Source organism: Enhydra lutris, unplaced genomic scaffold (assembly GCF_002288905.1).
Source record: "Enhydra lutris kenyoni isolate GAN:26980312 unplaced genomic scaffold, ASM228890v2 scaffoldscaffold1, whole genome shotgun sequence".
In the NCBI taxonomy this organism is placed as follows: domain Eukaryota; kingdom Metazoa; phylum Chordata; class Mammalia; order Carnivora; family Mustelidae; genus Enhydra; species Enhydra lutris.
The window spans coordinates 104,398,816-104,423,619 of record NW_019154085.1 but is presented as its reverse complement, the minus strand read 5'-3'; the positions used below and the strand labels follow the sequence as shown (position 1 = coordinate 104,423,619).

General features: G+C 47.0%; 1 protein-coding gene across 3 annotated transcripts in view; it reads right to left on the bottom strand.

Moving 5' to 3' along the window:
- Positions 1-18,275: 18,275 nt before the first annotated feature.
- LOC111157755 (erythrocyte membrane protein band 4.1 like 5) overlaps positions 18,276-24,804 on the bottom strand; it is a 145,576-nt gene continuing 139,047 nt past the window's right edge. For all 3 annotated transcript variants that reach the window (XM_022519415.1, XM_022519499.1, XM_022519582.1), the window contains one exon: positions 18,276-23,046. In XM_022519415.1, coding sequence (XP_022375123.1) covers positions 22,980-23,046 — 67 coding nt within the window. In that variant the 3' untranslated portion in view covers positions 18,276-22,979. The remainder of the gene's footprint in view (positions 23,047-24,804) is intronic.

Here is a 24,804-nt window from a genome sequence, read left to right as displayed (position 1 = left end):
GCAGGATATCCTGTTTGTTAAACAGCCAGCAGAAGGGCGGGGCAGGGGAAGTGGGTTTTGAAGCCTTTCTCCACCGCAGCTCTGCCTCCTCCCTGCCCTGTGTGTGTGTCTCCCGCCTCTCACCCCTGCACCAGGCCTCAGCCACAGCCACCCAGGGTCTGGAGCTCTGTACGGGGACATAAGCGACACTCCTGCACCAAAGTTTGGGCCCCGTGTCCATCCCATCTCTTGCTTCACCCAAACCCCGACCCCTGCCCTCCCGGACGGGTACCTCCCTGGGGTGACACTAGCCCTCCTTTCTCTTCTCCAAACCATGACCCTCCTCCCTCTGGCCTCCCCTTGACCCAAGACACTCTCTAGAGCTGGAACATGACCAGCCACAGGCGGCCAAAGTTCCACCCCTTGTAGCCACCCTGTCCTTTCCACCTTGCCCTTCCAGTCTTTACCCATGGGCAGTGGGTAGTGTGGGAAGTTCAAAGACTTGCCAACCTGCCTGTGACCATTCCAGGAAGTCAGCCCCCGCCCCCCCCCCATGCATCCTGGGTAACCTGCCACCAATGAGAACCAAGTCTGGGCCTCCGTACTCTTGGTGGCAGGTGCCCCAGGCCTGTGCCGATGTCTAGCTGGGGCAGCCCCGACCTGCCCCTCGGGCTGCCCTGCACCACCCCCTCCACCCCCACTTCCCACTGTGCAGCATATTTAATGACATATTGGCGAGGAGGGGGGCCTTGCTGTCCTGATCATTCGAACATTGCTTAAGTCTTCTTTCTCTATTCAAGGTCTGGCTTGTCCTTCTCCTCAGTCCACCTCCGCTTAGCCTCCCACTCTGTCCTTGGTCCCTGAGAGATCCTTGTCCTTTTGCACAGGACACCTGAGCCTGGAATTCTGGCTCACCTTGAGGACCAGGCCAGGCTCTGCCCAGTCCAGGGGTGCTCGCTGTGACTCACAGGGACTCTAACAACATTGGGCACATGCCCAAGAGCTGGGAGATCAGGGCTGTGACCACCTTGGCCCAGGCCCAGTCCTCGGGAGTCCAAACAGGGACTGTCTGGGATTGTCTCTGATGGTCACTGTCCTCCCAAGAGACTTCAGGCAGAAGTCATAAGTGGGGAGAAGGGGGCTGGCCTGGGGTGTCACTGAGGCCCTGTCTTACCCACACACCCCAGTGGAGGACCCTTAGCAGTGGGGAAAGGGCCATGTCAGAGCAGGCCATGGGGGCCATCCTGTGCCCCACTGGTGGCCTGGGCCAGCCCCATGGGTCCATGGGAGGAAGAGGCCCAGAAAGGAAGAAGATGCAGCCTTCACCCTGAGGAGGACAGCATGCTCCCACACCACAAGTTCAAGCAAGATTGGCCATGGCCAAAAACACGGTCTTAGCTCAGACTGCCATAACCAAACACTATAAACCGGATGACCTAACACAGATGTATTTCTCATAGTTCTGGAGGCTGGAAGTCCAAGCCTGGGGAGCCAGCATGATCAGATTCTTGGGAGAACTCTCTCTGCAGCCTGCAGATGGCTATCTTCTCGCTGGGTCCTCACATGGCAGAGAGAGAGAGGAAGCAAGTCCCTCCTATCTCTTCCTAAAAGGACACTACCCTCAGGACCTCATCAGAGCCTAAGGATCTAACAAAGACCCCAGCCCCAAACACTGTCCCATTGGGAGGTAGGTTTCAGTGTGTGAATTTGGGGGGCTGTGGGGGGACACGAGTCAGTCCACAATGCACACGAAGCCCAAGAGGCCCAAAGGCAGGGGACCAAGTGTAACATTCACTCAGCTCCCATTTCCTGAGAACCTACTGTGTACCAAGCGCAGGGGGCTCACCGCAAATGAGACATGGCCAGTCACCCAAGGACCGAGAGTGTCCAGGTGAGTGACACTGATGCCCAGTGGGGCCTCGGGACAGCAGCACCAGGAGAGAGGAGTGGGGCAGGGCTGGACTGTGACTGGGGCCCGCCCGCTGCTGATGTGGAGGTCTCTTAGCAGAGGCAGGCCCAGGGCCGCAGTAGGAAGGAGGAAAGCTCAGTCAGGATGCCCTGGCGATAACTGATGGTGACTTAAACAATAAGGAACATCACAGAAAATCCAGAGGCAGAACGAGAAGTGTCCCAGGTGCCCTGCTCCACATTTCATCAAGGAAGGCTGGCTTTCCATCTTGCTGCTGTGCCGTTCGCAGCCTCAGCTCCGGGGGACATCTGCCTCCTGGTCAGCAGGCACAGCTGCAGGTGTCACAGTCATGTGAAGTGATGGTCACCCCAGAAGAATGGTAGTTCTCCCGAAGGTCCCTTTTTATCAGAGTGGAAAGCTTCCCCAGAGTCCCAAGACCCTTCCTTCCCTCCAAGAGGCGGGGATTAGGACGTAGACCCTGTGAGGGCATAGACCTGCCCTGATCCCCATCCTGACAGAGGGTGGAGGGTCACCATCTGCGCCGTGGAGGTGAGCCTGGGGACAGTCCCCTGGAGGTCATGATCACCAACCCCAGCCAACACAACTGCCCTTCAGAAGGACTATGGAGGGCAAATAGCATCGCTGCCACAATATGGAGAGAGGCCTGTGGCCAGAACCCCGGCAGTCCCCTAGGCTCCTCTCAGTTCTAGAGAAAGCCGCCAGGAGAGGAGCACTCAGGGGACCGATGTCCAGGGTCTGCTAGGAGGGGATCCAGGAGGTGAGGGAGGGATCCAGGAGAGAAAGGGAAGCGGGTCTCAGGTCATCACTAGCCTTGAGAGCTGAATGGTGAATTTTAATACCCAGAAGATCATGGAGACTGCCAAAGGATTTAAGAAGATTTATGTTTTAAAAGATCATTCTATCACAGCAAATAAATAAATAAATAAATAAACCTGGAAAGAACCTAAATGCCCAAGAACTGTGGATTAGTTAAATACTTTGTGGTTACAAAGGTTGGAATCTTTTTTTTTTAATTTATTTATTTATTTGTCAGAGGGAGAGAAAGAGAGAGAGCACAAGCAGGGGGAGGAGCAGGCTCCTGCTGAGCAGGGACCCTAATGCAAGACTCAATACCAGGACCCTGGGATCATGACCTGAGCTGAAGGCAGACACTTAACAGACTGAGCCACCCAGGCATCCCCAAACACTGAAACCTTAAGCAGTCTCTCTCTCTCTCTCTTTTTTTCTTTTTTAAGATTTTATTTATTTGAGAGAAAGAGAGAGAGAGAGCATGGGGGGGTGGCCAGGGTCGGAGGGAGAAGCAGACTCCTCACAAAGCAGAGATCCTGATTCAGGACTTGATCCCAGGACTCCAGGATCATGACCTGAACTGAAGGCGTCGCTTAATTGACTGAGCCACCCAGACAGCCCTTAAGCAGTCTCTTAAATACATACTTCATAAAGAAATATCATAAAAGAAATATATAGAATTTTTTATAAAATAAATATAAGGAATTTTCAGAGTCCATGAAAATATGGTATTATACTAAGTCGGGGAGGGCAGGGAGGGAAATTGAAGATAAAAACAATGTTAAAATATCCATAGAAAAAAGACTGAAAGGAAATGAACCCAAGTGGTACAGGTGCTTTTTTCTACTTTTCCCTATGTAATCATTTTCCTACAGTGAACATGTTTAACTTAGACATTCAGAGAGGGGAGTCATTTGGGAGTCATTTTGCATTTTGACGAAATACAGCTGTTCTAGGGACAATGAGTAAAGGGGAAGGAAAAGGTATGAGAGGCATTAATGAGCAAACTCTGCTAAGAAGTTTGGGACGGATGGAGAGCATGCTGAGTCTGAGATGTGACCCCAGTGGTGAGGCGGGAACACAATTCAGAACCCCTTCCTGGTGCAGGAAGCAAAGGGGTCTTCCGGCAGGGACCTCCCCGTGGAGGGTGGAGGGCAGCAGCTGCCGCTGCCCAGAGCCCCAGACCATGGGTCCCTGGCTCGGGCCTCCACTCCCGCTCCTCGCCAAGCCTTCCTTCCTCTGAGAGGAAGACCACTGAGTCACCTGCGCTGTACCTGAGACGGCCAGCCTCCCAGTGCAGTCCATGTTAAATACTAAGGAGAGAGGATCTTCCCCTCAGCCCCATCACTTCCTGGACCCAAAGTCCAGCCCACCCTGAGCAGCCTGAAATCCTCCAGGCCACTCTTATGTCAATCCCACCCCAAAAGACACAGACCCTGAGCCCCCGGATCAAGGTCTGTTTAGGCTCTGGAGGAAGGGGCCCTGATGGTTCTGAGAAGTTTCCAGGCATCGGCAAGAATCCAGGGTGGGAAGCTTCTCCAGCACACTGACTGGTTTGTCTCCCTTCACTTTGGCACTGGGCACTCACCCAAGTGCAGCTACCAGAACTCATCTCTACCATCCCAGAGCCAGACACAAAACACAAAGTCTCTGAGGAAAAGAAGGGGCCAGAGACCTGGACTTAAATCCCCCAGGAGAGCCACCTACCCCTCTGAGCCTCTGGGCACCACCTGTAACCATGCTGGTCACCACTGACCAGTGGTGAGGACCAGTGGCCTGAGATACAAGGAGCCAGCTTGACTCTCGTGTCCCTGAATGGGGCTGGAATGCCCAGCAAGTTTCCCACGCACCACCCTCACCAGCCCTGGGATGCCCCCCGCCCCCAAGGCTTGCTGGCCTTCTGCCTGCAGCTGCTCTGGTGGTCCCTCCCACCTTGGATCAGAGTTCCCCTGCTCCACTCATGGGAACCCCACATGGCTGGCTGTGGCCTGGGCCGGGAACTTCACAGGCTTTCCCACACTCTTCTTCCCCCCATCTGTACCCCACTGGGCCTGGAGCCCCACAGGTGATCAACAAACAGTTCTTGAGAGAGAGGAGGAAACTTTAGGGGTGGAGCCCCAGCTTGTCTCCCCATGTGACTCAGCAACAGATGCACCCCAAACCGGCTTTCGGGTCCAAGAGTAGAGGCAGAAGCCAAATGTGGCTCACTCCGGACGTGAGTGAGTATTAGTTCCTTCCGGCAGCTGTAACAAAGTGCCCCAAACTGGATGGCCTGAACATGTGTTCCCTCACAGCTCTGGAGGCTAGAAATCCAAAGTCAAGGTGTCCATATGGCCATGCTTCCTCTGAAGTTTCTAGGGAAGAATCTGTCCTTGGTGCTCTCCTTACTTCGGGTGGCCTCAGGCCATCGTTGGCATTCTTTGGCTTATGAGTGCATCACCCCAATCTCTGTCTCCGTCATCATGTGACCTTTTTCCTGTGTGTCTTCATTTCTGCGTCTGCATCGCCCTCTGCTTTCCTTTATAAGGACCCCCATCACTCGATCAGGGCCAACCCTACATCCCATAGGACCTCACCTCAACTCAATTACATCTGAAAAGACTTCATTTCCAAATATGGTCCCGATCATAGGTGTAGCGGGGGTAAGACTTGAACAGGTCTTTTTTGGGGGGCGGTTGAATTTGACACAATTCAACCCTAAGAAAGGTCACAGGAGTAGGTGGCCTCTCCTCTTTGCAGGGTGAGGGAGCCTGAATGGTAAGCAGCAAGTTCTCCGCCACCTGGGGGAGACTTTTTCAACCAGAAGAGCCTCCCTCCTTCCCTGTCCCGGGAGTCTCTGGCTCCTGTTTCAGCATGTCTCTCCCTGGCATGGGGAAGGGGGGTGGGGTAAGAGACAGGCCTGCGCTGCTTGTCCTACCATGCTGGGGCCCTTCTGCTACCCAGAATCTCCATCATTCCCTTGGCCAGGCAGAGGGAGGAGGGGCCCTCAGAGCTCTTTCTCTGTATTATCATTAGCTAATTTTGCTAACCGCTGGTCACTCTCAGAATCTGGCCCAACAGGCAGTCCTCACGTATGGCACACTCTGCCTAGGGCCACTGAAGGTCGGCCAGTGGTAAAATTCCCTCTCTTCTTTCATGTTTTAGCGTCAGCGCGCCCCCTCCTCCAGGAAGCTTTCCCTGACACGCTTGCCCTGCTGACTGCTGCATGAATGAGAGCCCAGTCAGTTCCTATATCTGACTCCTTCCAGGAAAGGGGTCTCCGCAGCACCTGAACCATCGTTAGTCATCCCTGGATCTCTAAGGGGCCTGCACATTGTCAGTTTAAGAATAAACCAGACCTAGAGGGCATCATGCTAAGTGAAGTAAGTCAGACAGAGAAAGACAAAGACCGCATGATCTTGCTTATAGGTGGAATCAGAGGAAAATAAAAAAACACGAAAGCAAACTCACAGATACAGAGAACAGACTGGTAGCTGCCAGATGTTGGGAGGTGGGGTAGGGTTGAGCAAAATGGGTGAAGGGGATCAAAATGTACACATTTTCAGTTATAAAATAAACAGGGTATGGCCATGAGGCTGCAACACAGAACACAAAACCAAAGAGCAGAAGAATAAACACAGGAGTGAATGAGAGTATCTGTGCCGGGGTTCCTGGATGGTCTGAAGGCAGAAAGAGTGAGAAGCCGGACCCGAGAGAAGGGAGGTGGAGGGAAGGGAGAGCGGAGGTGGGAAGCACCCCAAGCCACTAGGCAGAGAGCGCGGCCAGCAGCCAGGCCAGGGCCACCAAGGGAAGGGGGGGAGTGACGACGGGAGAGCCAGGCGAAGGCCAGACTTGACCCAGCAACATGTATGGGGCCAGGATGCGAGTGGCCCTCGGCTTGTGCTCAACCCTAAGGTGGGAGGGCAGCCCGGAGCCGTAGCAGGCGTGGGCCCGGACCCCTGCGCCCACCACTGCCACTCCCGAGAGGCCAGCCAGAGACGGCAAGCTCTCTTGCAGGCCCCGGTAGCCCAACAAAGTCCTGTGCCCCGTCCGTGTGTCTGGACCTTCCAGGTCCCTGGACTGAACAGCTCCCACCACAGGGACACAGAGCCTTTCCCACAGGGCTCTGACCACGGTGTACATCTGCCTGAGCCCGTGAGCCCGTCTGGACAGTGGCAGCCTGCTCCTCCCAAATACTTGTCCCATCCACGGGCTGAGACCCTCTGGACAAGCCAGACCCAGGGCTCCTCAGCGGCCTTCAGCGGGGGTGTCTGTCTGCCCTCCGCCCCACAGCTAGCTCCCTGCCCTCCTCCTTCTCCATAGTGGACACCAGCAGGCACCCAGGGGCACCCCGGCAGGCCCAGCGCCTTTACTTCTCAGCAGCCCTCTCATCCCAGCAGCACAGAGAGGTTGAGCTTAGCAGAGTGCTGCCATGTGCCCAGTCTCTGTGCAGGAGTGTGGGAAGCTGGACCAGCCGCGCAGTCCTCCCTGTCACCCCTCCATGCTACCCCAAGGAGACCCAGTGCACCTCTTGTGGCTCAGGTTCCCTCCTGCTGGGTTTATACGTGCCAGCTGGACTCAGGTCAAAAGCCCAGGAAGAGCGTGGGAAAGTGATGGCCGGCACCTTGAAGGGGAAGGAGAGGCCAGCCTGCCCTGACACACAGGCCCAGGCAGGAAGTGCTGCAGGCCAGCGCACAGCTCTCACTGCCCCTGTGACTTCCCGTCCCTGCAAGTTCTGCATGGGGACGGGCCTGGTGCCAACCCTCCCACTCTAGCCCCATCTGAGTGCCCAGGTCCCTGTAACCACCCATGACCTTGATGTCCCCTCAATCGCCATTGTAGCTGGCAGTGCCAAGAGGGAGGGCCTTTTCCCTCCCCTACCTCCTTGTGCCCCTGAGCTCCTCTATGAAAGACTCCCCACAGTGACCATAAGCACTTTTGGTTGCCCACTTCCCCCACAGTGGCTCTGGGAGTGCAGGCACCGCTGCCTGAGAAAGATGGGCTCTGCGTTTAAATTCATCTTTTTCTGGGTGAGGTCAGGAAGGACTTAAGTTTCTGCAAGAGTCTTTTTTGCTTCTCCCTTTCGAACTGTGAGTTTCCTGATGGCAGGGCAGACTTCTTAGCTCAGAGATTTTTACTGTGATCTTGAAGGGAAGCCACCTACCTTCTTCAGTTAATTTGGTGTGACAACTATATTTTTCATTTTTTTTCTTCTTTCAGCAATTTTCAAATAAGAATTGAACCCAGCTGCATAGACTCATTTCTCTAAAACTGCATTTTCTTTCCATAGTAACACCCAGGTTCCCACCACCTCACCCTCCTGGGTCCCGAGTTTGCTCCTGTCCTCTCCATCCTGTGGCTCCTTCTGCTTCCCCAAAGGGGCAACTGTCCTCCAAAACATCTTCTACTGTCCTCTACAGTTGTTCTTTCCTTCCATGGACTGTGAGGGCTGTTCTAGTTGTAGCTATTTGAAAGGTGATGTGTTATCTTCCATTTTCTTAATCTTAGGTAGAGCTAAGCGGTCACTCCAACTTAACTGAATATCTCCATCTCTCTTCTTTCAGGTCTTTTGGGAAATTCCCTATTTTTAAAAAAAATTTTTTCTTTATTGGGGTGCTTGGATAGCTCAGTCGGTTAAGCGTCTGCCTTCGGCTCAGGTCATGATCCCAGGATCCTAGGATTGTGTCCCGGGTCAGGCTCCCTGCTCAGCAGGAAGCCTGCTTCTCCCTCTGCCTGTTTTTCCCACTGGCTGTGCTCTGTCAAATAAATAAATAAAATCTTTAAAAAAATAATCAAGATTTATTTATTTGAGAGAGAGAGGGGTGGGGAGGGGTAGAGGGAGAAAGGCTCTCAAGAAGACTCCTCTATGAGCATGGAACCCGACATGGGGTTCGATCCCACCACCCTGAGATCTTCACCTGAGCTGAAAGCAAGGGTCAGATGCTTAGCCTACAGCACCACCCAGGCACCCCCCAAAATTCCCTATTTTAAGCTTTAGTAAAGAGTTGGCATTTTTTAGCTATTTATTGCCTTGGGTGTTGGTGTTTCCTTTTCTAACAAGAAGAAAGTTATTATCCTACATAACTATGAATCCCAAGAGAGGATTGACTCCATGGCCCATCGGTTCAGTTGCTTAATGACATCATCCAGGACCTACGTCTTTCCAATCTGTCAGTGCTTTCCTAGTGGCTTCACCCTTCAGCCTGGTTAGCAAGATGGCCAATAGCAGAACCGGAGAAATGAAAGAGAGCATTTTATCTGTTGGCTTGCCCCCAGACCTTCTCCAGAACCCCTCCAGCAGGTTTCTCCTTCCACATTACTGGCCTGAATTGGGCAACATACCCATTTTTTAAAAAAGATTTTTAAATTTATTTTTGTGAGAGAGAGAGTGAGAGTGAGCATGAGTGGGGTGAGGGAGGCGCAGAGGGAGACACAGGCTCCCTGTGGGACTCAATTCCAGCACCCTGGGATCATGACCTGAGCTGAAGGCAGATGCTTAACCCACTGAGCCACCCAGGCGCCCTCTTTATTTCTTTCTCCTTCCTCCCTCCCTTCCTTCCTTCTTTCCTTCCTTCCTCCCTCCCTCCCTCCCTTCCTTCTTTCCTTTCTATTGTAGTAAAATACATAGAACAAAAATTTGCCAGTTTTACCATTTTTAAGTATTCACTTCAGTAGCATTCCTTACTTTTACACGGTAGTGCAACCATCAATTCTATCCATTTCCAAAACCTTTTCATCATCCCAAACACAAATTCTACAGTCATCAAGCAACAATTCCCCATTCTCTTCTCTCCACTACTCCTCCAGAACCTTGATTCTACTTCTTTTCTCTATGAATTTACCAATTCTAGATAGTTCAGGTATCCTGTGGAATCACAGAATATGTATCCTTTTGTGTCTGGCTTATTTCATTTAGCATGATTTCCAAGGTTCATCCATGTTATAACTTCCATCAGAATTTCACTTCTTTTTTGTGGCTGAGTAATAGTCCATCGTATGGGTAGACCACATTTGTCTATCCATGTATCCTCATGGACATTTAGGCTGTGTCCACCTTTTAGCCATTGTGAATAATGCTGCAACAAACAGCAACACACAGGATCTCTTTAAGTCATTTTCAATTTTTTTGAGTGTATACCTAGAAGGAAAATGGCTGGATCATAAGATAACTCTCTTTAGCTTTTTGAGGCATTGCCAGACTATTTCCCACAATATTTGTGCCATTGTACATTCCCACAAACAATGTGCAAGGCTTCCAACTTCTTCACATCCTTATCAATGCATTTATTTTTTTTATGATAGCCGTCCCAGTAGATGGTATCTTACTGTGGTTTTGGTTGCTTCCCTAATGACAGCTATATTGAGCAACTCTTCCTATTCTTATTGGACATATGTATATTTTCTTTGGAGAAATGTCTATTCAAGTCCTTTGCCCAGTTTCTAATTGGGTTGCTCACCCTGTTATTGCTGAATTTTAGTTCTTTATACATTCTGGGTATTAATTCCTTATTAGGTATGTGATTTGCAATGTTTTTGCCCATTCTCTGGGTTATCTTTCCACTTTTTGTTTAATATTCTTTGATGCACAAATGTTCTTAATTTTGATGAAGTTTAATTTATCCATTTTCCTTTTGGTGCTCAGGCTTTTGGAATCATATCTAAAACTCCATTGCAAAATCCAAGGTCATGAAAAATATATACCTAAGTTTTCTTTTAGAAGTTGTAGAGTTTAGTTCTTATATTTAGGTCATTGATACACTTGAGTTAGTTTTTGTGTACATCATGAGGTAGAGATCCAACATCATTCTTTTACAAGTCGAAATTCAGTTGTCCCAGCATCATTTAAGAGACTGTCCCTTCCCTACTGAATGGTCTTGCATCCTCATCAAATATCAGTTGGTCAGGGCACCTGGGTGGCTGTTGGTTAAGCATCTGCCTTCAGCTCCAGTCAGGATCCTAGGGACCTGGGACAGAGGCCAGAGTCGGGCTCCCTGCTCAGTGGGGGAGCCTGCTTCTCCCTCTCCCTCTGTTGCTCCCCCTGCTTGTACTCTCTGTCCAAGAAATAAGTAAATAAAATATTAAAAATTGGTCATAGACATATGGGTTTATTTCTGGACTCTCAGTTCTATTTGATTGGTCTACATGTCTACCCTTAGGCCAGTACCACACTATTTGATTATTGCCACTCTGTAGTAAGTTTCAAAATCAGTTAAATGACTCTGTCCTTCTTTTTCAAGACTGCTTTGGCTACTCAAGGAAGTCTGAAATTCCTCATGAATTTGAGGATAGGCTTTTCCATGTCTGCAAGAACGCATGCTAGGATCTTAGGGATTGTACTGAATTTGTAGATCTTTTGGGGGTGGTTTTGACATTTTAACAATATTGTCTCCCTACCTGTCAACCTATCTTGTTCCACTTATTTAGGTCTTCTTTATCATTCAACAATTGTTTCGTTGTTGTTTTCAGTGTAGAAATTTTTATTCTTCTTCTTTTTTTTTTTTTTTAAAGATTTTATTTATTTATTTGTCAGAGAGAGAGAGGGAGAGAGAGCAAGCACAGGCAGACAGAATGGCAGGCAGAGGGAGAAGCAGGCTCCCTGAGGAGCAAGGAGCCCGATGTGGGACTCGATCCCAGGACGCTGGGATCATGACCTGAGCCGAAGGCAGCTGCTTAACCAACTGAGCCACCCAGGCGTCCCAATTTTTATTCTTCTTGGTTAAATTTATTCCCAGTTACTTAATTTTTTAAATGCTATTGTAAATGGAATTGTCTTGTTAGTATCTTTCTGGGGGGTTGCTTTTTCAAGTGTACAGAACCACAGTACATTTTTGTGTGTTGAGCCTGTACCCTGCAACTTTGAGGAATTCACTTATTAGCTCTAGCAGCTTTTTTGTGGCTAGTTTGGGATTTTCTATATGAGATTATGTCCTTTGCAAATAGAGATGGTTTTACTTCTTCCAATTCAATTTGATGGCTTTTGTTTCTTTTTCTTCTCTAATTTCTTGGGCTAGGACTTTCAGCATGTGTTGGATAGCAGTAGTGAAACAGGGCATCCTTACCTTGTTCCTGATCTCTGAAGGAAATTGTTCAGTGCTTTACCATTCAGTATGGTGTGAGCTGTGGTTATTTCCTATACGGCCTTTAACATGTTGGGACAATTCTCTGAACTTCTAGTTTCCTGAGTGTTTTTATCATGAAAGGATCTTAGATTTTGTCAAATGCTTTTCCATGTTGATGGAGATGATCGTGGTTTTTTCTTTCATTTTATTAATGTTCTGTATTACATTGATTTTGGGGGGCTGAACCCCCTTGCACCCCTGAGATAAAACTCACCTGGTTATGGTGTATAATCCTTTAATATGCTGTTGGGTTCAGTTAATATTTTGATGAAGATTTTTGTATCTATATTTATAAGGGATATTGGACTGTAACTGTCTTTTCTTGTGTTATCTTTATCTGGGGGCAATGGAGAAGGGAGCTCCAAAATTCTGAGCAGAACCAAGAAGGCGGTTCCAGAATATGTGAGGGCAGGACTGTCAGCCTCATCAGGTCAGCATGGCCTCGGGAACCACTTGGGAGGGCACTGGTGGTGTGGAATCTCTGTGCAGACGGGACTGTTGGGGAGGATGCTCACTGATATGTCCTGAACACCTAATAGAGAGCCTGGCACATAGTACATTCTCCATCCATAATTGTGGGATGAATTGATGAACACAGTTGGAGAAGGTCGGAACACATCCAGTATGATTCTATTTATGTGAGGCTCAAAAGCTGGCAAATCTAAACTCTGTTGTGTAGGGATATATAGACTGCATTACCTTTGGGCTTGCGCAAGAGGCTGGGAACGACCAGGGGAACCAGTTAGGGCTGCCAAAGTTCTATTTCTTGATTGCGTTGCTGCAGCGCCCCCCTGTGGTCACTGAGGACATCACGGCCCAGTGGTTGCGGGGATTTCTCTGGTTGTGGCCGCGGCTCACAAGAGCCAGCCTGTTCTGACTGCATTCTAAGCATCTCTAGGCTTCTGCTCTGCTCTGAGCAACAGCTGCTGTGACTGTTGAGAGGGGCTCTGTGCCGGTCAGTATACTCACCGCAACTTCCAGGCTCTGCAGTCAGATTCAGAGACTGGCATGGCAGTGCTGAAAGGGGCTGCCTTTGGAGCTCATAACCCAAGCCCATCCTCAGATGCTTCTTAAGATCCAAAGCCCAGCATCTAGTCCTCAGAAGCAGGGCCGAGCTGGGGAGAAATGAGTGAGGTGTACAAGATGTAAAATGTAAGGAGAGACTTCCTTGCCAGTTTGTGCAAGTGCTGGGTGGGCACTTCTGTGATCCTGAGAGTAGGCACCCCCACCCACCTCACTCAACCCAGCCCCGCTCAGAAGAAGTCAGAGAATACTGCAAACCCACATGCATTCACATTGATGCTGAGCTGCAAATGGGTTAGCTTTGAGTGAATTTCACGGAGTAGGGTCCTCCACCCTGTTCCAGGGATGGAACCTGTGTGGAGGGCCAGTTAGACTGCGGGCAGCTCCTGGATGACCAGAAGTGTCAAGGCAGAGGTGAAAGGGCTCAAGGCATAAGCCCTCAGCACTCTGATTGGGAAAGGAGCCAACAGACGGTTCCAAGGCTAGCTCAAATGAACCAGGTCTTGGTTAAGGATTTGGGCCTGTGTTCTGGTTCTGCCTGAGATAGGCCATGGCAGACCTGGGTTCGTATCTTGATTGTGACAACTGTACCATCTATGGCCCAGACACACTGCTTACCAACACCCCCAAAACACACACACACACACATCCAGACATCGCTAACAGGATACTCAGTCATTGGTTTCTTAGTGACGACAGCACTCGGAAGGCTGTGAACTGAAGGAGAGAACCTGGTTTCAGGCCTTCTGGTCACACAGACCTGTTTCAACTCCTGGTCCAACACCCACCGGCAGCCAGACTTCCTGGTTCTTTGGGAGACCACAGAAGTTGCGGTAAGGAGTAAAAGGGAAAACCTAAATTAAGGACATGATGGGGTCTGTGGAACGCAGTGGGTGCTTAATCAGTTCAGCGTACATTCAACAAATACATGTTTACACTAAAAATTTGATACTTTGGGGCACCTGGGTGGCTCAGTGGGTTAAGCCTCCACCTTCCACTCAGGTCATGATCTCAGGGTCCTGGGATCGAGCCCTGCATCGAGCTCTCTGCTCAGCAGGGAGCCTGCTTCCTCCTCTCTGCCTGCCTCTCTGCCTACTTGTGATCTCTCTCTCTCTCTGTCAAATAAATAAATAAATAAAATCTTTTAAAAAACTTGATACTTTTATGTAGGAACCACAAAAGTTCTGGTGTTTAATATTTAACAGCACAACTGACCAAGGTCCAAGATGTGAAGTGACCATGTTCAAGAACTGGGTGGGGTGGAGGGAATCGCTCTATAAACTAATTATATAATATGTGATAAGAAGAACTCATGCTTTGTAACAGAAAACCTGTCTACACGTAGTAGTCGCTTCAAAAAGCCATTTTGTCTTCTCTTGGCTTGTGAAAACGGTGTTCCAGATTTCAGTTACATTAGCAACCTTCAGCTCTTTAGTATGGTGGGCGTCCTGTTTTTACCTTCCAGTTCTTCCACCCCAGCCTGTGCTGTGAGGTCCACAATGTTTTTCTCCAGGTGGTCAGTGGGACTACTCATGTCCTTAATTCTTCCCATGATCTGGTCAGACATGGTTTGAAATTTACCTTGCATCTGTGGCAGGAGTGTCTACACCACTGAGGTGAGATCCTGCATGGTCTTGGGGTCTCAGCCATCTCCCTCCAGTTCCCTTCATTCAACAAATATTTCAGCAGCAACTGTACACCAGGAAGCATGCTAGGTGCCCCAAATGCAGCAAGGGATGAGCTTATACTATTAGGAAGGCAGTTAACAAGTAACTCACAAAGGCACTGACGTGGAGAGGGGCTGATAGTGGAGTTAACAGGGGGACAACAGTAGGAAGTAATAAACTGTTGAACCTTAAACAAGAAGCCTCAAGGCACAGAGCCTGGGGCCACCAAGTTCCCAGCAGGAGGAGGGCAGGACCAGTTGGGAGAGCAAATGCGGGTCACCCAAAGGAGTGGAAGCAGCACAGCCGAAGACCATGCCATGGAGGCCATTGAAGGAGTTTGGATTTTGTGTTCCATTCGATGGGAAGCCACGGCAGTTTCAATGCAGAGGACCAGGACTTCATTTCTGCCTACAGTTGGAAGATATACCCACCTGACAATGGCGATTGCCTGAGCTCAAGCCAGATGCTGACTTGGTCAAGGGGTGCAGCTGCAAAAATGAGGATGCACTTAAGACAGACCCACAAGGACTTAAGGACTGACAGGACATGGGAGGGGAGAGAAAGGAATCAAATCAAAGAAAAAACTCATTGTGACCAGGATCACTGAGCAGCAGCCGTTGGGGCATGTGTGGGGGCTGGGGGGGGCGGGCTTCAGTAGAACACTGTAAGTCTGGCTTATGATATGCTGAGCCTCAGGTGCTTGTGTAATACCCATATGGAGGCAGGAGGAGGCGCAGGCAAGGATCTGGCTTGGAGATAGTGACTCGGGGGGTTTCAGCACACAGAGGGGTTCTGGTATTAACTCACAGAACCTTAACCACCTTCACCACACTGTGAGGTAGGCACGGTCTCACGCCCACATACAAGCCCAAGGAAGACAGGCTGATGGACAGGACTCTGGGAAGGTATATTTTATTCTTATATTTATATGCTTATATATACTTATATATTTTATACTTACACTTATATAAGTATTTATACTTACATGCTTATAATTCAACAGTTGGCCTAAAGTTCTGTGCTCTTGACTACTCTAGGTTGAGAACGTTGTGAGCCTCTAGGCCCTGGTTACACAAGCACGTGTTGAGCTTGTGCTGCTGGCCAGTGCTGCCGACAGTGGTGAGAGGGGCCAGCGGTTGCCCAGGAGAACCCCCTCCACTCCTAATACCTCCCCTGGCCAGAGAGTCCCATCATTAACCCAACTCCCAACCTGAGGATCCCTAAGGGATCTCAGAGCATGCGGAATTGTATGCAAAACTACCCACGTGTCCAGATGTGTAAGAGTGTCCCTAACATAAACTGATTAAGAACCAGAGGCATTATTCACAATAGCCAAGAAATGGAAAAACCTGCATGTTCCCAAATGGATGAATGGTTAAAGAAAATGTGTCATATATACAGTGGACTATTATTAGTCACTAGAGAGAGAGAGAAAGCCTGCCATTTGTGACAACATGGATGGAACTTGAGGGCATTATGCTAAGTGACATAAGTCAGACAGGGAAGACACATACTGAATTCTACCACTTAATAGTAGAATCTAAAAAAGGCTAACTCAGGAAGAGTAGAATGGTAGTTGTTAAGGACTGACCAGAGCTCCATGTTGTGGTTTCCTTCTGAGGAGGCTTTGCTTAGAGCCACAGAGATTTGAAGTGGGTAAGCTTCTCCCATGGAAATTCTAGACCCAGGTAGGAAGGACCTCAAGGGTGCTGCAGGAAAAGTAAGACTATGCTCTGTGGCAACTGTGACCTAGGGAGCCAAGACTAGCAGTGCTGAGGAAAATAAGTGAGAGAGGAAAGGGGTGAATTCCTACCCTCCGCCGTATGACTAGGGCCAGTTCCTTTCCCTTTCTGGACCTCTTTTGTGATCTAGGAACTGAGGACCTGGGACCAGGTCATCTTAAAATTCTAGTTCCCACCCTAGCATCCTAATTTCCCAGCTTGAGAGCATGAACTAGCTCTGATCTTTGCATGATGTTCTTGGAGGTATGAAGGGTGAATTATGAAGGGTGAATTACGGAGGGCTAGGGAGTGGCCGCCAGGACCCACGTGGGTACAGGCAACTCTGCTGTGGAGAGAAAGCCCCTCTGCACCCCTCTGGATCTCTCCTCTGGGAATGAATCTTGGAACCAACGCACAGTGGGCCTGAATGTCTACTGGGACAAATCACCCTAAGCCCACCACACTGCTCTCAAACCAACAATGAGCAAATTTTCTTGGGCCTTACTGACATGAGCTCCCTTTTTGCCCCTCCTGCCTCTTCTTGGTGCTGACCACAAAAAGCCCTTTCTTAGGTTCATTTTTTTAATATTTAATATTTTAAGAACAGAAATAACATTAAAATAAATGTTTGTGGAGTATCAACATACATTTTTTTATAAGATTTTATTTATTCATTTGAGAGAGAGACAGAGAGAGTACAAGCAGGCGGAGAAGGAGAAGCAGACTCCCCGCTGAGCTGGGAGCCTGACATGGGGCTCGATCCCAGCACCTTGAGATCATGACCTGAACTGAAGGAAGGTGCTTAATTAACCATCTGAGTCAACCAGGTGCCCCAACATATTTTTTTTTTTTTTTAAAGTGCAAGCCCTGGGGTACCTGGGTGGCCTAGTCGGTTAGGCGTCTGTCTTCGGCTCAGGCTGTGACCCCAGGGTCCTGGGATTGAGTTCTGCATCCAGCTCCTTGCTCGGCAGGGAGCGTGCTTCTCCCTTTCCCTCTGTGGCTTCCCCCTGCTTGTGCTTTCTTTCTCAAATAAGTGAAATCTTTCCAAAAAAAAAAAAAAAAAAAGTACAAGCCCTATCTCCCAAGGCTTAAAGAGCAATTACCCAACTATAGTCCACTTTCCTGGATTTTCTGTTCTTTTTCTTCAGATTTTAACAACTGTGATATACAGTATCTTCTCCGAAATCTGTGATTGTCTTGGTAGCCCATTCACCATTCCCCTCCCTTTGGGAACCCACAGCCTTCTCAGGTGTCCTGCCCTCTCCAACTCAAAACAACAGTCAGTGTGAGCAGCAGGGAGCAGCCAGACCATTCCTGCTGGTGCCAGAGGAAAAAGTTCACCCTTCACCCATCCTCTCTGTTCAGAGAGCTCCCATATCTTTCCAGTGAGTCACTGTGCTCAAGTTAGAGTGCTCTGGTTGCTTAATGCTAAATCTCTTTGAGGAGAACTTCCAGCATAGCTGACAGAGCCCAGGTTCCTGCCTCACCCTGTACATGCATTAGAGCTGAAGAAAAGCTCTTTGGTTTTCAAGGCCCATTGCCATCTGTTTTCCAGGTGGGAGGGGGAGGGGAACAGGAAAGAGGCTGTTCTCAGAAACCTTGCTGACCTCCTGTGCTGTGTATGACTCTGTCCAGAAGCAATGTTCTTCACAGGGATGGTATGACGGAGGATAGCTACTACTCTCTACCAGACACTGCACCACAGACAATATACCATCCCGTCCCAGACAAACTGAAGTGCAGGTTTGTTAAGCAATTTATTCAAGGTCTCCTGGTACTGAGTAGTAGAGCTGTGTTTCCGCTGTGCCACGCTGCTCCTGGGAACAACCACTGTGCCTTCTAGGATACGCTGGGAATGACCAATGAGGTTTTTTAAACTTTGAAAATGACTCTACTCCCAAATTTGTACCACACATACCAAAACGGACACTGAAAACTGGTGCTGCTTCTGATCATGGCTTCCATTTGGTCTCTTGTGTTCTTATTAATAGCAGCTCTGACCTAACAAAAGTGCAGGTATTACACTTCCAAGAAACTGAAGACAGTTCATAAGAACATAAATGTTTCACAAAAGCTTTATTTGTGGTTGCATCTACAGTTCTCATGTCAGTATACAGACAATCAGTTCAGTGCAGTGCTTCTAATATAAGTCATATAAAACTGTGGAACACAATGAAGAATAGTGCACTTGATATAAAAATAAATTACTATTTAAAAGCTACTGCAAAGCTTCACACATATGAAAAGTAAACAAAATAGTTAGTGAGGTCCTTTCAACTATCATATCCAGAAAAGAAAATATACTCACAAAAATATGAAGAGCAAGGGGTCTGTACTAAAACACCTCCCTGATAAAAAGAAATTCTGGGAAGTGACTGAATTATTGTCTCAAGCAGCATGATGAAGAGACTCACGTATCCTATCTTAGAACTAGAAATAATTACAGCTCTACCAATATGCTAACACAGCACACAGAGTTCGGCTCAGGACAAATTTCTATAATCCAAATAAACTTCCTCATCTCACTGAAGGCTGATAGATAGGAAAAGGTTCCAACTTTCTTCTGATCATTGAAAAATCAGGGTGTTTACATTTTTGAGAGGAAACAGGGACAAATAATAAAGAAATGTACATTCTTCAGTCTGCAGAAGATTCCAGGCTTCAAAGCAACTGAAAGGCTGAGGGCAAGACTGATTAGAAATTGGTGAGGCCTCCCAAAGACTCTCAGAGCTGGGAGACCCAGGACTGCACCTTGTCCGTGTGCAAATGAGGATGGCAACGTCTAGAAATGTCAGGTGCCTCCACGTGACAACTGCTGTTGCAGAACCTATGTGAGTACTCACCTGCCTCCCAGGGAGCCACGCTGCCACTACACCAAGTGTGGACTTGGGAGCTGGCACCTGTCTTTGTAAATGCACCCTGAGTGGAGCACAGCCAGCCCATGCGCGTACTATTGTCTGTCCATTCGTGTGCTTCGGCAGTGTAGCTGAGCCATGAAGTACTAACTGTCTCTGCTCTTCACAGAAAAACTTTGCTCATCCCTGCTCTAAGTGAGAAGACAAGAGCTTTGCTTCTCAAGACCCTTACTTACGGAAAAAGATGGAAGATTTTTCTCAGTGTAAGTGATGCCAAATAACTCTGCTCTAACAGAGTCTCTGAAGTGACCCCTGAGCTTTCATTCTGGAGTTTTGCAAGGAAGACAGGGGTGCTGGTTTTAGCCAGCATTGGGAAGCATAAGAGAACAAGCAGTCAAGATGCAAGCAACAACCCAGGGCTCTCACCCTTGACGCCCACAGTGCCTCTGTGATTGTTGCAAAAACAGATAAAGGTGAAGATAAACAGTAGGCTGTAAGAAATATTTTTAAACAGTTTTTCTTAAAACAATATAAACATTTTAGGAAAGCTGTTAATGGTATGTCTAAATTTATCAAGACCAAAGGAACCTAGTTATTCCTTTGTTCCGCAGTGTTTCTCAAAGGGCAGGCATGGAAGAACAATGAGCCCCTCCAGAGTATACGAAGGTGATACTACCAACAACGGTAAGAAGTAGGATCTCATTTATCATTTCACAAGTTCAAAAGAAGAGTCAAGGGCAAAAAGCTGAAACCTATCATTCTAATTTTAAACATTCCTGCCAATTCTTCCTTCCCCTACCGAGGCTATCAAACGGCCTGATTTGAGGTTCCTCTCCTTTCCATGCCCCCAAGGCCTGTAGCAGATGCCGACCACATGGCACTGTACTAAGTGTTCCTGGGGCAGAGCGCATGGGGAGCCGTGACACAGGGGCAGCAGCACCAACCCAGTCCTTGCAAGCCCCACAGACCCACGAGGCCTGGCAAGACAACAAAAGAAGCCCTGCCACTCTCTCAGCACCAGCCTCAAATCTGCTCCCAGTCACAAGTTCCATCATCACTGATCCTAATGAGTTACCACAGTCAAATCTGGTACTGGAAAATCTGGGAAGAAAGTAACCACAGAGCAGCTGAGCCTGTGGCTAAAAGCCTTCTGTTATTTGTTGCCAACCTGGGTCTGTTATCTCAGCTATAAATCACCTCCAAACTACCTTCAAACGGAAGAATGCTAACAGCTTTCTAGCTGGAGCCCTCAAATCAACTATTGTTCTTGCTCTCTTTTCAAATGAGTTCTCATTACTTCTTACTTAATTAAATGTTGCCAATATTTCTTTTTAGCTACACTTACTAAGGTGCATGGGAACCTCATTCTAGAGAAAAACTTCCTGTCCAACTAGCTGTCGTTTTCAATAGCCAGTAAGGTTCTTTCATCTCATCTGAGGATCAGAACTTTAATCATATGATTCTCGGATGTGCAGGCGGGTTTTAATCTTCATAGGGGAGGACTATGCCCTGAAGGTCAACAGCGGGTCATGCCACCAGAGCTGTCCCTCCTCCCACTTCGATGTAACCGACCTGCCTTCTTATGCACTATTATCTCAAATCTCACTCTGCTCACATTCTTTACTGACGCACATATATCAACTTCTCTCTCATCACAGGGACAGACTTTTCCCATCCCTCTCAGACACATTCACCAGATATCCTGAGCCTTGCCATTCTCTCACCTCCACTCTCAGATGAGCAAGAACAAGATCAGTGTGACAGCAGCTCTGGGGAAGGCACCAGCAGCAGTCATGACAGGGAAGTTATACGTGACAGGTATCTAAACTGCCAGGGTTAATTCATCATTAAAATATTAATTTCCATGTTCACCAGTTTGTGTCAGGACAAAAGACAAAATTTCCTCCTTTTAGCCTGAGATTAAAGTAAATTTTAAGAAAGTCCTTTTCAATATGCCAACTGGCAAGAATATAGGTACCCAAAGACACAAAGGTTATAGAATATATTCAGCAACTTATTCTTAAATTGTAAAAAGTTTAAAATAAGGATGGTGCTACCTCCTAAACTGGACGGGAAGTTTAGGCCTTCCAAGTTAGTAATACCTTAGCTGCTCTGTGGTTAGATGTACATCTTTAACCTTCCAGTACATCTAGAATTGCCAGCACCCTGGAAATTTAGATGTCTAGTCCCGCGTGTTTTGGGTCAGGCCCCTGGTCAAGTCCTTGGTTCTAGGTATCACTTACAGCTGCGAGAAAATTTGTTTTACAATTAGGAATTGGCAAGAGTTCCACCAATGAAATTCACAAGCTCAGCACAATGGCTAAGGGGAAGCAGCCAGCAAGAAGTGCCAGCTTTCTTTCCTTCAGCAAAGTTGTTCTGTGCAAAAGTGGTTTCCAAACTCTATAGCTCCCTGGGAAACAGCACAAGATTAAAATTCCTGAGCTTTCCAGTCAGACACTAGTGTGTGTTTGCCTAGCACAAGACTATGCTACAGGGAACACAGGACAGTCCAAACCATGGAGTTTTAAAAATCACACAACTGCATGTTCTCTTGTGCTGAGCAACATAAATTAACACCCAGTTATATACATAATACAGGGCAGAAAACTAAACATCGAGGAGGTATAGTTTGATACCAGTCCTTGATCACAGGGATTAACAACAATGATACCAATATGGTTTCTACCTCATCTTCATTTCCAACAGCAACTGCAGTTTACCTCCTGCATTCTGAATTTTTAAAGCTAAAATAAGTGTTCTTCTGGAAGTCAGGATTGCAAGAGGTTATTTTTATACTCTTTTTCATTTTCTATATGCACATGTGCTACTTTTACATACAGATTCTTTTTATACCAGAAGTGATTAGGAATTAGAGACCTTTTAAAATTAACACAAAATTCCTAATATAAGGTGAGATACCAGTTCTTACAGTATGCTAAGTACAGTTTTAGACATAGGTGCTCAAGAAACAAAACCCCCTCAACTCCCAATTGCCTATTTCTGTCTTGGTATTTTGGTTTTGTTTTGTTTAGATTAGTTTAGGAGTTCTAAATTGATTCAGCTCATATTAAAAGGAAATGAAGCCTATATTCAAATCAGTGCCAGTGTGGAGAAGTGACTGTTGTCTTCATCCAGCTGAAAAGTTAGAGAGTATGTGTGTGGTGCATGTGAGGGCTTCCTGTGGGGAAGCAAGGCTTTAAAACAAAAAACAAAAAACAAAAAACAAAAACCAGGATGCAAAATATGCACAATTGATTTCTCTGTATTCTTCTCAAGGTTTAGCTTACCTTAACGTAAACTTAGGAGTATTAAGATAGCCAGTAAGAAGCCAAAAGTATAGGAGACACCTGAAAACCTTCTGTATTCTAAACTTCTCTTAGTACTGTAGTAATTATAAACACTTAGGCCTCAAACTACCTACAAGGTGTCCTCATTAATTTCCTAAACTCCTGATTTCCAGTACTGCATGGATTAGGGGAACTTCGCTAACAGGCATTCACATCAAGGATACTCAACCTGATACTAGAGAGAGAAATAACATTCAAAAGGCTATTACTGACTACCAGAGATAGCCTAGTTACGGAGGGGTTATGAACAATTATAACCACTAGATGGAGCCAAGAGTTCGAAGAAACAACAGGGAAAAAGAATTCCCTTGTTTCAGAATATACAACTTAAATACAATTATAGAAAGTAAAGACCAGATACCCTCATTCGGGCAAATATGTAGTGTAATTAAACCCTTCCAGCTGGACGGAAAATGTTTTTCATTGAGTTGAAGTCAAATCTGGGTGAGCTTTTTTACTCACAAGTAAGGACAAGCTCCTGAATTTGAACATTCCAAGAGAAATGGATTCAAGGACGGACAGCTGCAGAGCGCTGAATATTCCAGTTACAGGTGAGAAGGAGCCCGTCCCTCAGAGCTCAGTTGTCAGTAAACACTTCTGCTTCAAGACTGTTTCTTCCGCCAACGTTGGAAGAGAGCTAAAAGGAAGAAAGAAGAGATTATTATTCAGTGAAACCACTGGGGTGGGAGCAATGTGCATTTCTTCACCAGTGCTAAGAGGAGCACGTTGAGAGTAAATTACAGACCTAAATGACTATGCAACACCTAATTTAGCAATGAGATATTTACAGAAGGGAATTTTCTAGATAAATGGTACTTATTTCATCTTGAAATGAAATCTAGAAGGTATCAATTTCCCCTACTGCCTTGAATAAAACATACCAAACACTTAATCATTTCTTAATGAGTCAGGGTTATTATTATGAATGGCAAGAACAGTACTGTGGTGAGCATGACAGCAAATCTGCTCAAGATATACCAAGGTCAGTGGGAACACTGTTCTGTGCTTTACACAGATAGTCCCAGATGGCTGTGGCTGAGTTCCCACCAAGTTAATCTGCTTTGTCAGAGTTATGTGAAAAATAAAAGGATGTGGGCTTTGCATGAGCACCCAAGAGTCTCTGCCATAGCTGAAGAGCATGAACTGAGGCAAGGATGGAACATCATCTATCTTGGTTTCATTAAAACTTAATATCAAAATATGTAGTACAAAGGACAGAATTTAACATGTCAAAACTACGAACAAGCTTGATAGTTGAAACAGCAGTCATGTGTAACAGCCCTCTCCATTTCTACTACATAGAGACAAATACTTTCAACAGTTTTTTGTTTTTCTTTTCTGGCATTTTCTTTCACTTTTCTGTATCTCTGCTTCTTCAATTGTTGTCTCTGGGATTTGTTATAAATGCAAATTCTTAGGCACCACCCCAGACAAACTGAATAGTAGGCTCTGAGGATGGGACCCAGTAAGCTGTGTTTGTTTTAAAGATTTATTTTAGAAAGCGCACGCACAGTGTATGTGCGTGAGTGAGAGAGGCAGAGGGAGAGGGAGAGGGAGAAAGAATCTCAAGAAGACTCAGCCACTGAGTGATGAGTGTGGAGCCCAACGCTGGGCTCAAGCTCCTAATTCTGAGATCACAACCTGAGCTGAAACCAAGGGTTGGATCCTCAACCAACTGCACCACCCAGGAGCCCCTAAGCTGTGTTTTAACAAGCCCTCCAGGTGATTCTGATGTACAACTAGCAAAAGTCCAGGTGGCCTATTTCTACAGTGACTTCCTGCCATGGACTATAAAAACTTAACATTCTTAGAGTCCACTCACCAGCTCCCTAATCCTTCCTTCCTACCTTTTCAACACAGTTAAATGAACAATTTTCATGATGTTAATATTCAGTGTTTGTTGTAATTATGCAAATATTTTCACAACTGCTATAAGCATATTATATTTTTTCTTATATAATTTGCTCTTCCTGGATTGAAGAACTGCTTCCTTTTTTCACTGTTTGTTCCATTTTCTGTACTTATTTCTAATTTGTCCTTAAGCTTGCAGCTAGAACCATGGATCTCACCATAGTACATTCAGATGTGTCATTTAATTTTTCAAAAACTGGAGTAGGCCACGTGTTTGTGTTTTTTTCTTGGCAATATCCTTCTTGGAACTCTGTACCCCCTCTTCAAATCTGTACAGAATTGTTCCTAGACCGGTGGGGCAGCTGCTGCCTCATAACTTTCTTCTACCTTCCTCCTGGTCAGTTCCTATACCTGTTTCCTGGGTCCAGTGTCTTCCTCCTTGGATAATCACCTTGTTTTGATAAAACACATCCTCCAGTAGGTAAATGCCTGAGTAAGACCGCATGGGAAGTATATATTTTAGAGAAACTCCAGGTCTACTCAT